This window comes from Vanrija albida (genome assembly GCF_041260175.1).
Source record: "Vanrija albida strain AlHP1 chromosome Unknown contig_4, whole genome shotgun sequence".
In the NCBI taxonomy this organism is placed as follows: Eukaryota; Fungi; Basidiomycota; class Tremellomycetes; order Trichosporonales; family Trichosporonaceae; genus Vanrija; species Vanrija albida.
This window is the reverse complement of record NW_027191423.1, coordinates 2,833,215-2,849,278: the sequence shown is the minus strand read 5'-3', so window position 1 is coordinate 2,849,278 and position 16,064 is coordinate 2,833,215. Positions and strand designations below refer to the sequence as shown.

Below are 16,064 nucleotides of genomic sequence, written 5' to 3'. Positions count from 1 at the left end.
CCAGCTACCCCTGTAGCCGCCTGTAACTCTATCTCCTTGGTACTCGATCTCCGTGGTCCCTCTCCCATGCATTTCGTGCATACACGCCCCACCACCCTACAATGCCCATGTTGTACAAATCTCAGCCCTCTAAAGGCTCTGCTCAAACTCCCAGTCGCCCTTGAGCTCGTCCTCGACGAGCTTCTTGACCTCGGGCGAGACCGGGCCGAGGGGCAGGCGGGCGACGCCGCCGAGGCCCTTCTGCACAAAGTGGTCGAGCGCGTACTTTGTGCCCTGGATGCCGGCCTTGACAATAATAAAGTCGGAGCGCGCGACGCGGTCCTGGAGCTCGAGCGCCTCCTTGAGCGCGGCCGCGTCACCAGCGAGGCCCTTGACCGTCTGCGTGTACAGGCGGTTGATGGTCTTGGGGAAGATGTTGCCCGTGCCCGTGATGCAGCCGGTGTGGCGCGCGAGCACGGCGGGGAGGAGCGACTCTGAGAAGCCGGGGAGGACCTGCCACTGGCCGGTGACGGTCGTCTGCTTGAGGCCGGCGCCGTGGCGCGCGAGGAAGTCTGCGCTCTGCGTGTGCGCGGCCAGGCGCTGGCCCTTGCCGATCATTGCGCAGGTGAGCTTTGCGCCAAAGCAGTTGGGGTGCTCGGACAGCTCGATGAGCTCGTCGCTGTTGAGGTCGATGCCGGCGGCGGCACCGGGGAAGTTGTAGATCATGACGGGGAGCGGCGACTCGTCGAGCACTTTCTTGAAGAAGCCGAGGATGGCCTGGCGGTCGCGGCCCATGGCGAACGAAAAGTAGCCGGGGCAGATGACGATCGAGTGGGTCGCGCCGGCCTCCTTGGCGTCGCGCGCGAGCTCGATGGTCGTGGAGGCCGAGCCGCCTGGGGGGTTAGCTTGTGCGGGGGGTGCAGGCCGTCGCTAGGGCGGGCCGTCGCTAGCGGCGACTGAGTGGGGGAGAAGGCGCCGGGTGAGTGGGGGGGGGCCGCACCGACGCGCGGCAAGTGCTCATGCACACCCGCCGCGCTACGCCAGCCGTGCACCAGCGCCGGCGTTCGCGTGGCTACTACTGCCCGCTTACAGCCCCACCCTCTCCGCCCCACCTCCCCCACCCCAAACCCATCCACCCGCCCGAAGCAACTCACCACCAGTACCAGCCAGCAGCGGGGTGTTGGCGAAGCCGGCGCCGTCGAGCGCCTTGCGCCCAGTCGCAATGACGAGCTTGCGCTCCTCGCGGCTGAGGTGGCTCGCCTCGCCGTTGGTGCCAAGCAGCACGATGCCGACGCCGGCCTGGGCGAGGCGGACGACCTGGGCCGCGATCGCGTCCGTGTCGATGCTCTCGTCGGGCTTGAACGCGGTCGTGAGGGGGACCGAGACGCCGTTGGGCCAGAGCTTGGTAGCGGTAGTCATTGTGCTGGTGAGTGTGATGGGGAGGGGAGGGGAGGGGGGAGGGCGGGGTGAAGTGGTTAAGTAGCGTCCCGGGCCGGGCTCCGGGTCGCTGGGCCGGGACGGATGAGCCTCGGCGTTGCTGCTCACGGCTCGACGCGGCAAGTGCCAGACGGGGCAACGAGGCGAGGCCACCTGACCCGGCCGACTGAGCCCGCCTCGCCCAGGTGACCCACCCAGGGGCGGGAGGGCAACAACACCCGCGCGATGCCGGCACTTGCCGCGCCGGGGTTTGGCCCGCGGGCAGCGCAGGGTGGGTGGAATCGCGCAATGTGGCTTTCGGCGAGCTGCTTGCAACCGCGGCGGGTCGCATCAGGCCGACGCTCGCCGCGGTCGAGATGCACGGGCTGGCGAGATACAAGAGCAGCTGTGGTCGGTACGGCTGCTTGTCGAGCCTGCCATCTTGCCAAACTATGCCTTGGACGCGCTGGCCGCGGCTCTGCACCGAACTCACAGCGCTGACCTGACCTCTTGACGTCCTCCGAGCCTGGGCGACAGCTGCCGCTGGCACCCCGACGTCCGCGTCTCCAGCCGCCTCCAACACCTCGACGGCAGTCGCGAGCCGGACTGGTGCACGCCGCGCGGGACCCACTCACCCGCCGCGGGGCGACGCCGTCCCCGCCGTCCCCGCTGGTGGACCGAGCTCGCGGAGCCGATGGCACCCGCCTTCCTTGCGAGCACACATCTATAGCAATTTCATTGCGAGCTGGACGCGACACTGCGGCACGTTGCGTTGTCGTGCACTCGAAAACTTGACGTCTTGGTGTTGAGCCACGGGGGGGTGCCAATTTTCACTGCCCGTGGCTTATGAGTACCCAGGAGTGACCTCAGCACGTCACTCATTACATCCACCCGTCAGTCCCCCTTCTGTCCCCTTCTGTCTGCTGCAGCGCTGCAGCAGATAGGTTCGTAGTTCGAGAAGAAGCACCCGCGAGGATCAGCGGGGATGGGGTAGGTTGTGTGATGGACTGAACGTGGGCCGTGGCCGTGGCATCACTGGGGGCACTAATGCATCACGCTCGACGACAACAACATTACCGTCTGGCTTGCACCGTCTGCATCCCATCAGCTCGTACGATATATGCATGTGACGCGGCGGGGAGTGCCGCTACGTGAGTTGTGGGGCAAGATAGTGGGCTTAGCACTCGCCGCGCGTGCCGAGCACCACTGGTCGGCTGGGTCGGCTGGGCAACCCCACGCATATGTGACCTTTACATTGTGCTACAACTGTTACAACTGGGTGGCATTGGGCCTGGGTCGTGTCTGCGAGCAGACGTCGTGCGCGTCTCTCGTTGTCGTCGTCCTTGTCGTCGTCGCCGGCCGGCCCACCGGCCGGCGGTGCATCATGCTGCTGATGCAACTTTGTTTCCATTGTTTGTGGTGCGACGCTGGGCGGGTTAGAACAGCGGACGAGGCGCCAGCAAGCAACTCACGATCGCGATGCAGCCATCTACCGCGAGGCGGCGGGCTTGGCGGGGGCGGCAGTGATCGCAGCCACAGGTGCACTGCTCCGCACCGCCGCGCCGGGGCGGGTGTGCACCTGGCGCGGCGCGGTGCGCGCGAGGCTGGCGCGGGCCAGTGTCGTGCCGGCCAGGACGGACGCGAGGTGGGACGTCGAGGCGGCTGCTGGGCGGGTGGAGCGCATGGTGTGGGTGGGTGTGGGTGGGCGTGAGCTTGTGTGGGTGTCTGCGTGTGGGAGTGCTCAGAGACGAGTGCTCGATGGTGTGGGAGTGCATCGCAGACCAAGAGTTGCCTCGCATTTATCAATGACACGACCCCTCGGGCATGGCCGTGGAGTGCGACCTGCCTCGGTCACGAAGGATGCCGCCTCGGCCGTATGCCCGTTGCCGCCACAGTCGCCACTCACCCCACGCGACCCCACACTAGTTGCCGCCGGCGGCCGTATCGGATTCCACAGGCTGCCGTTGATTCCAGGCTCGCATGTGAGTTCATATCAAGTGGGGGTGCGTGGGTCCTCCATGACGTGGGCGACACTCGGTACACTCGGCACGTTTGCGGCGACGACAATGTATGCGTACGAGTACTCGATGGAGTCGGCGGAGAAGGGCGGCTGTTGGAGTCGGCGGAGAAGGGCGGCCCACGCCACCTCGGTGCCGATTGAAGCGACCGCCGATGGGCTGGGCCACTTGTTTGCTTGTCACGAGTCTGTCCCAGCCACGAATGACTCCGTCCTCGCCAGCAAGAGATGAGTAAGTAAGCAGCTCGAGGTCGACTCCTACTCCTCCTGACGTCACCCAGCATTGTCATCCTGCGAGGCTGACTTGGCACAGTCGCCTGGGAGCGGGGCACATCCGCCGCGATTCAACGCCACCACCGCGCAGGCCTTGCCCCAGGCGTTATCGCGACCCGGCGCACTTCCACATAATATCCACATCCACGGGATAACAGGGCTGGCTCTCACGTGCTTGCCCCGTCCGCAACTCGAGCTCGCAACGTCGTAAAGTCCACAGCCGACCGCCTGACACACCTCGACGCTAACACTGGACCGGAAAGTCGCGCGCGATCACATTGCGTGTTTCCCCAGTAGCCAAGCCGGCAACATCCACCTTGAGCGCCTCTTTTCGCCATGAATCGAACGGCAACGTTGCTCGACCCGCTCGATACCCGCCGCCGGACTCCGGAATCACCTTCCCGCCCGCCCCACGATCCGTGGCACTCGAGTTCACCGAGGACCCTACCCATTGAGCACATGACTGGCGTGTTTCGGACGGGCCGATGACGGCCCGAGTGGGGTAGGGCGGCTACTAACACTCCCTCACCCCCTCTGCGACTGAATAGACGCTCTTACGGCCGGCATATGGATGGGCAACGGCGAGTGCCTAACCTCCACAAACAACGCGACTTGCCCGTCCGCAGCACTGCAGAAACCGTCCGCTACCGCCTGGAGCCGCCCAAGCGCCTGTGGCATGCGTATCAGACCCCGGATCTTCCCCCCCCCCCCGTCCCCCGGCAAGCCCCCCCCCCCCCATCGGCCCCATGGGCACATCCTAACCCCGCGCCGGAGCAATAGGAGCTCATAAAGGCCTGAACGCGGGGTGGACCTCTCTTCCCCACACCCCCCAGCCCTAGCCAGTCACCATGGGCGGATTCAAGCGCATCGAGGACCGCCCCACCCCGCCAGAGGTGTACAACTGGCGCGTGTACATGCTCGCGTGTGTGTGCGGTGAGTAGCGCGGGTCTGGTGCAAGCTGACGGCTAGGCATGTCGGCCCTGACGTTTGGCTACGTGAGTGGCGCGTGTGTGAGCTCGTGGCTGACGCGCAGGACGGCGCGTTCATCGGCACCACCATCGCCCGCCCGTCGTTCAAGCACGCGTTTGGCATTGACAAGATGACGGCCGACGAGCAGAAGAACTACACGACGAATCTCACCGCGACGTTCACCGGCTCTGCCTTCTTCGGCGCGGTGTTTGCGTGGCCTGGTGAGTGGGCCACTGTGGCGCGTGGCACGGCCACTCACCCACAGTCATGGAGGCGTGGGGCCGCAAGCGTCCGATGCAGGTCTCGGCCCTGCTCTTCAACATCGGTGCCATCCTCATGACCGTGACGACGCACAACCTCGGCATGATCTTCGCGGGCCGCGCCATCACGGGCTTCGCCGTCGGCATCCTCACTGCCGTCGTGCCCACCTTCATCTCCGAGTTTGCGCCGCCGCCCATCCGCGGCCAGCTCACGGGCTACTTTGAGATCGCGTACCAGACCGGCAGCCTCGTTGGCTTCTGGATCAACTACGGCATCACGGCGCACATGGACGTGTCGCAGAACAAGGCGTGGCGCGTCGCAATGGCTGTGCAGCTCATCCCCGGCGGCATGCTCCTCGTCGCGTCCATTGTCCTGCGCGAGTCGCCCGGCTGGCTCCTCCGCAAGGGCCGCGAGGCGCAGTGCCTCGCAGTCCTGAGCTACGTCCGCCAGCTCCCCGCAGACCACCGGTACATCAAGGAGGAGATCGCGCTCCTCAATGGCGTCATCGAGGAGGAGCGCCACTTGGCAGGCGGCAAGAGTGGCATCATGCCCTACCTCGCCGCCGCCTCACGCGAGCTCCGCATCCCGTCCCTGCGCAACCGGTTCATCATCCTCTTCGTCATGTTCATCCTCATGAACTTTAGCGGCGCCGTCGTGCTCAACTACTACTCGCCGACGCTGTTCGGCGCCGTCGGCATCACGGGCACCGACATTTTCCTGTACACGGGCTACTACGGCCTCGTCAAGGCCGTCGGCGCCATCACCTTCTGCCTGTGGATCGTCGACCGCTCTGGCCGCCGCCTGCCATGGCTCCTCTCGGCGTCCTCGTGCGCCGTGTGCCTCATCTACATGGGCGCGTTCGTCGAGATCGCCCAGCCGAGCAACGGCGGCCTCCACTCGCCCTCGAGCGTCGCAGGCGGCAAGGCCGCCATCGCCGCCATCATGCTCTACTCGTGGTTCTGGTCATGGGGCGGCAACTCGCTAGCTTGGATTGTCTCAGCTGAGCTGTTCCCCATCTCGCTCAGAAGCTTCACGGGCGCGTTCGGCGCGTCGACCCAGTGGCTGTCGAGCTTTGCGGCGACCATGTCGGCGCCGCACATGTTTGCAAAGTGCGGCGGGTACACGTTCATATTCTACGGCCTCTGCTGTGCCGCCACCTGGGTCTTCACCTTCTTCTGGATCCCCGAGACCAAGGGCATTCCGATCGAGTGCATGGGCCCACTGTTCGACGGCGCGTCTCGCCATATGCAGTTCCGCCAGAAGAAGGTCTTCCCGCCCAACGGCATCCCTCCGCCGCCGCCCGAGCTCGCCCAGGATGCCACTCTCGGCCGCGTTGACTCGACCGAGAAGAAGCCCGAGATCGCGCACGTCGAGAGCGCCCACAGCAGGGTGTAGGCGGTTGCGGGGGGAGGGGGATGGGGTTCAGAAGTTTGTTGTCAAGTTGTGGTCGTGGGCCTGTTAGTAAACCGTATGCAGTAGTTGCGCGTCGCGGAGCAGGAATGAGCAAGCGGTACGGTCCTGCCATTGTGTCACCGCCCTCGCTTGTTTGTGGCCCAAACTGTCGAGGTTTGGGGCTGTGGGTCTGCAAGGACGCGCGGAGGAGATGCAGTCGCCACTCGAATAAGTGTGCCGCCACACCCATCGTGCCACCGCCGGCATGCGGAGTAAACCGTATGCATTAGTCGCGCGCGTCGCAAGCAGGTATGAGCAAGTGGTACGGTCCTGCCATCGTGTCGCCGTCCTCGTGTGTTCTGTTGCAAGAGACGTTGAATGGATAACATAGAGAGCAACGACGCTACTTAGAGTGCTTGTACAAGAGAGTGGCGGCGCCGCCGCCACTATGTATGTAGAGATCGCGCCGCGCTCGCTTCTTCCAACATATTCGTGGTCCAGGCTGTCGAGGTTTGCGGCCTGTGGGCCTGCAGAGACGCGCGGAGGGCAGGGGATGGGGGGTCAGAAGCTTGTTGTCAAGTTGCGGTCGTGGGCCTGTGAGTAAACCGTATGCATTAGTTGCCCGTCGCGAAGCAGGTATGAGCAAGTGGTACGCTCCTGCCATCGTGTCGCCGCCCTCGTCTGTGAGGTCCGCAGCCTGTGGTCCTGTACGGACGCACGGAGGAGACCGTACACATCAGTCGTCTCTCGAAGCAGGGACGAGCAAGTGTGCAGTCGCCCCGTCGTGCCACCGACAGCATGCGGAGTAAACCGTATGCATTAGTCGCCTCTCTCGAAGCATGTATGTGCAAGTGATGCAGTCGTGCCGTCGTGCCATCAGCGGCGCTCGCGCCTCGCCGTCGCCGCCGTCTATTCGTCGTCCGAGTCGTCGAGTGCGACGTGCCCCGCCTGCTCCTCCTTGGCTTCCTCCTCCCAGCGGGCACGATCGCGCTCCTCGCGCGTGTACTGGGACACGTCGACGGCCTCGCCATCCTCGTAGAGCGCCTCGTCCGACGTTGCCGATACTTTGGCCGTCTCGAACAGCTGGCGGCCTGGGGGTGGTCAGCTAGAAGGCACGAACTCATAGCTGTCGACCCACCACTTGCTCGCGCATTCTTCTTGCGCCAGTCCTCACGCTCGCGGGCGGGCAGCGCGCGCATCGCGTCCTCGGCCTGCTTGGCCTTCTTCGTGGCCATCTCGGCGCGGAACGAATCCTTCCACTTGGCGTACAGCGCCGGAGTGAGTGGCGTGCCGCGCGTCTTCTTCTTCTCCTCCTCCTCGTACGCGCGCGCTCGGGCCTCGTCTTCCTCCTGCTCGCGCACCTTGCGCGAGTTGATCAGTGCGGAGAGCGTCTCGCGCGCGGCGGTCGCGATCGTGAACGTCATGGCCATGCCGAGGGACTCTTCGGCCTAACCGCACGTCAGTTGGACTCGGCCAGACAGGGCACATGCTGGCACTCACGACCTGGTTCAGCTGACCCACAACCTCCTCCTCCTCGCCCTCGCGCAGCTCGCCGAGTTCCTCGTCAATCTCCTCCAGCGATAGCTCGGGGATCACGTCGGGGTATGTTGGTGGGTACGTGACCACCAGCACAAGGGACACTGGCGTCAGCTCGGTCCAGCAACACAACTCACATGGGTGCCCAGAGACCTCCTCCTCTGGCTCGATGCGTATCCTCACTTCATTGTCGCTGACCTCTGTAGTGGGTTAGCCGTGACGTGACCCTGCTCAACGTCGCTGGACCCACTCTCAAACTCGTCGGGGAAGATGGACTCGAGCACCTCGAACTCCTCCTCCAAGATTGCCTGGTGGTCTGAGCGGTCAGCTGCACTGCTACGCGTCTCACAGCAGCTATCACGCACCTGCCATCGCGATGGTTGTTATTGTAAGAGATGTAAACAAAGTCGAACTGTGGACAAGTTGCTCGTCCACAATGACGGACAGAACGGACTTGGACATTGAGATGACGGAAGTATAAATGGAACCCCCATTTAATAGCCCAGGGACGCCTTGTGTGTGTGGCATCAACAGTGGCGGTCTGTGGTGTGGTTCGATTTCGAGTGCCCGCGGGGCGAATGCACGCCGCCTGCCAGCGCGTGTCTACCGCCCGCCGCCACTCACTTGCTCACTCTTCTCCCTCAAAAGAACGACAAAAATCAACTTCTCCTTCACTGGCTCGCCCACCTCGTTACAACTCCTAACCCACCTCGCCACCAGCTCAACCTTCACCCCAAACATGGGCCTCGACCCTCACGCCTGCGGCACCCTCGCCCGCTACCTCGAAGAATGCGGTCTCCCACTCCCCAGCTACACTGTCTACCCCGATCACAAGACGATCAAGGGAATTGTTCACCCGTTATTCCGGTGCAGGGTCACCCTCCCGGTGTACCCTTTTATGCAGGAGAGCGCGCGCCAGAGCACCGAGCAACTGGCCAAGACTCAGGCGGCACAACTCGCTTGCCGCTCACACGGTATCGGCGAAGAGGACGCATCTGCCAAAGAGGTCGCCAGCAACCCTGGCAACCGTGTAGACCAGCAACGATTTCTCTCAACCCAGCCCGGCGGGCGCTACCCAGGGGAGGGTGAGGCCGCACCCACCCCTGACAACGTGTTCGCGTACCGCGGTGCCGCTCTTGCCTTCCACGTCCCAAGTGGAAACAAGGAGGTCGTCAATTACATCATTGTACGTCCCACGTCTGCCTCATAAGCTGACGATTTTAGGCGTCAGGTGGAGAGTTGGTGGCGCGCGACGAGGCGATGTTCCACATCCTCGACAGTGGTGTAAACCACCTCGAAGCCGACCCAGAGTCAATCCAGCTCCTTGATTACATCAAGAAGCGCCACATCGACCATCCTGCCGTTGTCTTATCGTCGAATTGGGTCTACGACAGCATTCTCGATGGAAAGCGCCGCCCGGTTGAACAGTACAGGATCCAGAAGGGCAACAATGTTGCCGCCGTTCCCAAAGATAGCGTAGCCGTATCGGACAAGCACACCGAGGACGTTTTCAAGAACACCAAGAGCCAACCCCAGGGCAAGAGCGGCCAGGATCATGCGGACCTCAGCGCCGACGCCGACGAGAACCACACGGACGGAGAGAATCCCCCGCCTGCCGCGAAGCGCCGCCGAGTTGGCACCCAGGAGGAAGCATGATGGCGCCATCCATTAGCGAGCGTTACAGCACTGCTGGCCACCAGTTGGCATGCCGCGTGGCCCCAGAACTGTATGCATTGATGTTGGGGTACTTGTGCTTCCCCTCGCCGCCATCATCTCAGAATATGGGCTAAGATGATTGACCAGTGATTTGTCGTGGGCGGGTGAGCAGTATTCTTCTTTGACCAATTGTCAGTCAAGAGAGTACATATGGGTGCATGGGCATGGGTACAGGTAACAGAGTAGAGCAGGGTGTGAGTGAAGGGCATTTCCTTCCCCCCCTGCGATGGAAAGGCTCAGCGTAGACTTTTCGTCAAACTACTGGCTGGCGCACTCAACGCGTCTGTCGGGAGCGCTTAGGTGTACGGGTGGCAGACGGACTGGCCTGGGGAGATGCACCGACGCAGCGACGCTTCTCATTGCCCCCCGCCAACTTGACGAGGTACTCGTCAGTGGGCAACATGGCACCCTCTTTGATACAGTGCCACAACCAGTCGTGCGACACCACTTGGGCAAGGGGCCGTATCCCTTTCCTCTGCACGAGATCCCGATGGGCGAGCTCAGTGGCCCGTACGTTGGCATCAAGCGGAACAACAACGACGTGGGCGGTCTCCTTTGGAACATTTTGGCCGCCGTGAATCTTTGGGGTTAAACAACGTGTCAAAAAAGGAGCTCTACTCACCAGGATGATAGCACTAAGCGAAGGCAGAGCTCCAGCCAGATAGAACTTGACAGGTTCTTGAAGGGAGTGGCAGAATATCTGCGGGGGAACATTGTCCTTGACCTCGAGAGGCGGTTGCACTGGTAGCTTCGGTGCCCTCTCCTTCGCTGGAGAGATAGAATTTTCCTCAACCGGGATCTTTGGGGTGCTGGGGGTTCTGGGATGGGAGGGAGTGACGATGGGAGAGGGCGCGATCTTGTCGTCGGTTTGATTCTGCTCAGGGGAGCCAGTGTGGAAGGTGCAGGGCAGTCCTTCTGACTTGACGGGGGTGGTGGCCGCACTGCTGTCGGAGCTGCTCGAAAAAAGATCGGACATGGAGTAGTCCCCAAAGATGTCATCGGCGGTGACAGTGTGCTTGCGTGGGGCCGTCGGCGGAGACGCCGAGGGGACTTGCACTTGGGGTACAGTGGTTGTCGCTGTGACGGGAGCGCGAGGTTGGACAAACGGGCGCTTGATCCAGCTCTTGGTACCGGGAGCAGTGCTGCTTGGCCCATGGGTCGTGCCCCTGTCCGAGGATCATCAGCATTAGGTCCACGTCTCCTGCGGTTGGTATCTCAAGGGCAGAGTTACTCACCTGACTTGGTATCCACCAAAAGCGCGCTCAACGAGAAGAGCGCGAGAACGCAAAGATGCTCTGAGCCACCCGCGCTCAACCACCACAACAGGTTGAGAGGCGGTGCGTCGCTTCTCCGGGTTCATGGTATGTCGTACCAAAAGTGCGTCTAGCCCCCAGTCGTGGTTGTCAGGTGACTGGGAGGAGCTGGACACGGTGTGCTGATAGCACGGGCCGCGAGGTTTGAAGCCGGGAACGTGGACAATGACGTGCGTGACATCAAGGCTCGAGGGGTCGTACACGACACGACCGCCATGTTTCTGTGGTGTCAGTGTAATTAAGGGGCCATGAGAGGGCAGGCAAGCACAAGCACGGGGGAGAAGGACCAGAGGTGTACTCACTTGGATCAAATCCCAATCGCCAGTCCTGTCGGGGTAGTCTTGCGGTTGCAGAAAGATGCTGCAGCCCTTGAGCACGTCCGAGATGGGGATATCATCATCTGGGTTGGCCGACGACGTGGGCATGGTGGACGAGTGAGGAGAGGGGCTGTTGGGTTGTGGAAGAGGAGGAAGGCGACAAGGTGAAGCGAAACGAATGTGAGGCTGGAGGCTGCCAGCCGGCAGAGTGGGCGTGGAAACGAAGGACACGAAACGTAAATGTTGCTGGCTTTTGGTATGTTGTAAAAGTACAAGAGACAGAGTCACAGGTGCGTTGTGAGAGTGGGTGGGAGTGTGGGGGAGTGGAAGGAGGAGCGAGGGAATGAGGTGTGTGTGTGTTCGTGGGAGGTGGGTGCTTGGTCGTGTGTTTAGATGCGGTGCCAATGGTCTTCCCTCAGTCGACAACAGTGCCAGCAACCAGCGAGCGACCGCCGCCCGCCACTGTCAGAGTCGAGACTGGCCCACGGCCCACTGACTGCCTGCACGCGACGCGTTTCCCGTGCGCCACTCCAGGGCTTCCTAATGACCAGCCCAAACCAGGCACCGACACCGATCCCAAAGCCAGGCGCGTTCCCTCCTGCACCGCGTCTGCACTCATCTACTACATTGGTACATGCGTATGCAAACGGTAATCTAACAGGGCAAACTAACAGATGGCACGTCCAGCAAGCTACGCGCTGACGGCCGGTGCGGCCGTGCCTGCCGCCTTGGGCTTGTTTGGGCGTGCCCGGCCCCAGACAACTTTGGCCTTCTTGCCGTTCACCTCCACTCCGTCTTGCGCAGACAAGCCCTCCGCTGCACGCTCGGCCGATTGACGATCAGTGAAGTTGAGGAACGCAACATCTGAAGAGGTCAGTGCTGATTCATTTGCGTCAGCCACGGCTCAACTCACTGTTTGCTTCGACAATCGAGATGGAGCGAATCTGGTTAGGCTTGATTGAAGGAACAGCATCGTTCAATGCAGTCCGCACGTCGGCCTCGGTGCAGGTCGGGAGACCCAGGAGGAGCAGGTTGGTCTGAGCTGTCAGCTCTGATAGCGGAGGTGGGAGCACATGCCACTCGACACAACGTGCCCATGTCAGTGGAGCACACTCACAATAGACTTGTCCTCGGGAGCCTTCAATCCCTTGCTCTCCGCAACCTTCTTGAGAATGTTCTTAGCAACAGGATCGTTGGTTCCGTAGTACCTGTCGGTGATCTTCTGCTTGGACGTCTCGCCTTCCTTTGGTGTCTCATGCCGGAAGGGGCACTCGGCGCCGCGCTTGCAGTCTCCCTTGAGGAAGAAAGAGCAGATGTGAGGGCGATTGCGCTTGTAGTGGGGATCCGTTCGGGCGAGGTTCTTGAGCATCTCGCGGCCAGCGGCGTTGGCAACTTGCGAGTCGTACGCCTGTCCATCGCCCGACTCCTCCATTTGTGCTTCTAGGTTCTGAATGTAGTACTCTGCAGAGAGTTAGCTCGCGTCTAGCAGCAAAGGAGTTTCCAGACATACGTTTGTTGATGTCGCTTGATGGGGCCTGGTTCTTGCGTCCCAAGGCCGCGTCGCGCACCTGCACGGGCAGGCCGTACTCGAGGTCCAGCAAGCACGTCTGGCAGACTCCCTTGATCTTGGCGCAAGTGGTGCAGATCTCGGTCTTCTTGAAGCGGCCTCCCTCTCCTGGGTTCCACCGGAAGACGGTGAAGGGGCGGTTACAGATCTTGCACTCCTGGCCGAACTCTCGCTTCGTCTAGGAGTGTCAGCTCGAACTGCTGACTGACAGAGGAAGGTTGGCAGGCAGAAGGCACCACTCACCATCCGGACGTATGGATTTGGGCCCAAGCCTTGGGAGCGGTCAGTATCACCATAAGCAGCAAGCTCATTGACTTACATGTCTCGCAACTGTGGTTGTGTTAGCAGCTACCATACACGCTCCGGCAGCTGACTCACAGAATTGGGAAGTCTGAGCTCTCCGAGCCTACTTTCTGGGCGATGTCAGCGTCAGACAACAGGTGCAGCACGTCAACTCACGTTGATGTCGTGCTTGGCGGGCATGTTGATACGATGGGCGAGAGAGTCGAGTATAAGCAGAGGGTGGAGAAGGGAAGAGATGTTATCGTTGTCGTCGTGTTGTTCCACCCCATCCATTCAAGACCGACTTTGAGCGGCAAAGTCAGATATCGATCACACAGTTAAATGGGAGGGTAATTTAAAAATGCCAATCAGATTCCGGGTGCACGAGTTGCCTAATGCAGTTCGCTGGGAATACAAAATTTTCTAATCGACCCTGTTGTGGTGATGCTAATAAAACCATTAGAAGGTTGAGATCGAGTGCTTGACCTCGTCTCGTGTTGTCATTTCGGCATTGTTTGCCGCAACATTTACCGCGCAATCAGCGCAACCCCCCTTCTCCTTCGTCCTTCGCCCTCTTCTCTCATCTACCCGCTCACTACCTGCGCTTCACCATGGCCGAGGAAGAGGAGCTTCCCCCCAGCAAGCTGGGCACAAAGGTGGGCCGAACTGTGCCTGTAATACCCCCAACTCAAAGCTAACCGTCAGGACCACTGGGACATGGTATACGAGTGAGCTGCACCTTATGGCCAAGGCCAATCGCTGACAGGCCAGGCGCGAGAACCGCGTGTTCGATGTGAGTCCATCTCCGATTCTCCACGATCAAGCTGACCATCAGGACATTGGAGATGAAGGCGAGGTGTGGTGAGCATCTCGACGGTGCACTTGGCTAACAAGACAGGTTCGGCGAAGACAGCGTCGACAAGATGAGGACTTGGGCGCACGAGAACCTTGAGCCTTCAGCAACACCTATCCGTGTTCTCGAGTGCGGGTCGGGTAACGGCACGCTGCTGTTGTCCTTCCTCACGTCACCAGGGCCCGATCCTCAGGCGTTCCACCTTACGGGCATCGACTACTCTGCCGGCGCTGTCAAGCTTGGTGCGAGCGTCGAGAAGGCACGCCGTGAGGCGCTTGAGGACGAGGACGAGCTTGACGAGGACGACGTCCTCAACCCCGTCACCTGTGAATGGCGCGTTGGCGACCTCCTCCGCGACGACATCGCAGAGACGTGGGACCTGGTGCTCGACAAGGGCACGTTTGACGCCCTTGCGCTCTCGCAAGATGCAGTTGCCGAGGCTGGCAACCGCCTTCCATCGCTTGTCTATCCTGAGAGGGTGGCACGGCTCGTCAAGCCTGGAGGCTTCTTCCTCATCACTAGCTGTAATTTCACCGAGGAGGAGACCAAGAGGAGGTTCACCCGCGAGGGTGTGCCCTTTACCTTCCAGTACGTCTCAAACACAAGTCTGCGGCCTTGCTAACACCTGCAGCTCGAGCGTCCCACACAAGTCGTTCTCGTTCGGCGGCAAGGTCGGCCAGACAGTTTGCACGGTAGCGTTCACCAGGAATGCCGACGAGCCATCGAGCAGCAAGCCGCAGTTCCTTGCACCCGAGTCGGCGCGCTCATCTCCCGTCCCTATTGGAACACCTGCGCAGACTGGCGTCCAGGTGCTGGAGTCGCGCTGGGTCCCTCCTGTTGCGCCTCTGTACCTCTGCATCGACGTAAGTGACGTGAGGTGGGCCTCTCTGACAGCTGCAGTGTGGCGGCACAAAGACCGAGGTGGTCGTTGCGACTGATGACGGTATTGTGTCCCGCGCTATCAACGGTACCAGCAATATGGCCGAGGTGGGAGCTCAGCGGTCATCTGAAATGTGAGAGCTCGATATTGAACAGGAGCTGATGGTAGCATCATCGATACCGTTCTGCACGCTGTCGGTGGCATCGGATGTCGCAAGCCTGCTCCAGGGCACGAGAGAGTCAACCCCAATGGCGGCTTGGCATGCCCAGTGGGATTTGAGGATATCTGGATCGGGGTAGGTTTGTTCTTCTGGTGTGAGCTAACGTCCCAGATCTCTGGCTGCGACACGCCTCTCGACCAGCGAACAATGTCCGACCTCCTCTCCCCCTTCTTTGGCCAGAAGGTCGAGGTGCAGAACGACGCGCTCCTCCTTGGAGGTGCTATGCTCTCGCTGGCTGTCCCTTGGGGAGTGGCCGTGATCGCTGGCACGGGCTCCATCGTCGTCGCGCTCGATGTCAACAAGGAGGGCAAGGTCGTCCAGGCTGCACGACGCGGTGGGCACGGCTACCTCCTCGGAGACGATGGAAGCGCATACGACATCGGCAGGTGTGCCATACGCGCCGCGGTGCACACGTACGACGCTGGCGAAGAGGTGTCCGGCGGTCTCGCCGACAAGATCCGCGCACACTTTGGTGTGAACGAGACGGGAGAGCTACTCGGCAAGGTGCACGTTCTCGACCTCACCGTCGACCCGGTTACCGCCACCAACGCGCAGAAGCTGCGCATCTCATCGTTGGCTCGCGAGGTGCTCACGGCCTTTGCGGCGTCCCCGCCCGACCCGCTCGCCGTCGCAGCTGTCGAGGAAGCGATCGCACCTCTCGCAACCTCGGTGGTCCGCATCGCCAAGCAGATGGCCGCGAAGCCGTTGCCTGACGGATCGGTTCGCTCGTTTGCCGATGCGGCTCTCATCATGGGCGGTGGTGTCATCCGCCAGGACGCGTATCGCTCCGTCTTCTTGAAGGTGTGCAAGGACGCCGGAGTGGAGTTTGGGCACCTGGCCGTCGTGGACGATGTTGGAGGCAAGGGCGCGCTGGGGCTGGTTGACCGCGCCAAGCGTGCGCACGAGGCATAGGCATAGGCTAGTTCCTGCGACGAACTATAACGCATAGACTGTAGAGGCATGATGTAGTCTACATTCAGAGGGGTGGGGAGAGTGCATGTGACAATAGGCCTCATATGTGGAAAGAAAGCAGCCACGGCGAAGAGGTGAAACGCCTCGTCCTCATCCTACCG

General features: G+C 61.6%; 6 protein-coding genes across 6 annotated transcripts; 3 read left to right on the top strand and 3 right to left on the bottom strand.

Annotated features, from left to right (window-relative positions):
* Positions 1-129: 129 nt before the first annotated feature.
* Q8F55_005861 (uncharacterized protein) lies at positions 130-1,398 on the bottom strand (the record flags this gene model as incomplete). The annotated part of the gene is made up of 2 exons (XM_069354339.1): positions 130-872; positions 1,134-1,398. 2 exons carry the CDS (start codon positions 1,396-1,398, stop codon positions 130-132), a joined length of 1,008 nt encoding a protein of 335 aa, XP_069208981.1.
* A 3,135-nt stretch (positions 1,399-4,533) lies between these two features.
* Q8F55_005860 (uncharacterized protein) lies at positions 4,534-6,310 on the top strand (the record flags this gene model as incomplete). Its single annotated transcript, XM_069354338.1, has 4 exons — positions 4,534-4,618; positions 4,655-4,680; positions 4,719-4,875; positions 4,920-6,310. 4 exons carry the CDS (start codon positions 4,534-4,536, stop codon positions 6,308-6,310), a joined length of 1,659 nt encoding a protein of 552 aa, XP_069208980.1.
* Positions 6,311-7,216: 906 nt separating this feature from the next.
* Q8F55_005859 (uncharacterized protein) lies at positions 7,217-8,215 on the bottom strand (the record flags this gene model as incomplete). Its single annotated transcript, XM_069354337.1, has 5 exons — positions 7,217-7,398; positions 7,446-7,755; positions 7,808-8,043; positions 8,094-8,159; positions 8,209-8,215. The coding sequence occupies 5 exons, from the start codon at positions 8,213-8,215 to the stop codon at positions 7,217-7,219; spliced, it is 801 nt and encodes a 266-aa protein (XP_069208979.1).
* A 367-nt stretch (positions 8,216-8,582) lies between these two features.
* Positions 8,583-9,499, top strand: Q8F55_005858 (uncharacterized protein; the record flags this gene model as incomplete). The annotated part of the gene is made up of 2 exons (XM_069354336.1): positions 8,583-9,029; positions 9,068-9,499. 2 exons carry the CDS (start codon positions 8,583-8,585, stop codon positions 9,497-9,499), a joined length of 879 nt encoding a protein of 292 aa, XP_069208978.1.
* A 2,381-nt stretch (positions 9,500-11,880) lies between these two features.
* On the bottom strand, positions 11,881-13,239 carry SLT11 (Pre-mRNA-splicing factor slt11; the record flags this gene model as incomplete). The annotated part of the gene is made up of 8 exons (XM_069354335.1): positions 11,881-12,053; positions 12,103-12,226; positions 12,307-12,650; positions 12,700-12,934; positions 13,000-13,028; positions 13,076-13,086; positions 13,135-13,169; positions 13,216-13,239. 8 exons carry the CDS (start codon positions 13,237-13,239, stop codon positions 11,881-11,883), a joined length of 975 nt encoding a protein of 324 aa, XP_069208977.1.
* Positions 13,240-13,649: 410 nt separating this feature from the next.
* On the top strand, positions 13,650-15,903 carry EFM4_2 (Protein-lysine N-methyltransferase efm4; the record flags this gene model as incomplete). Its single annotated transcript, XM_069354334.1, has 9 exons — positions 13,650-13,694; positions 13,744-13,766; positions 13,810-13,831; positions 13,874-13,896; positions 13,937-14,479; positions 14,523-14,754; positions 14,792-14,904; positions 14,940-15,066; positions 15,103-15,903. The coding sequence occupies 9 exons, from the start codon at positions 13,650-13,652 to the stop codon at positions 15,901-15,903; spliced, it is 1,929 nt and encodes a 642-aa protein (XP_069208976.1).
* Positions 15,904-16,064: the final 161 nt, after the last annotated feature.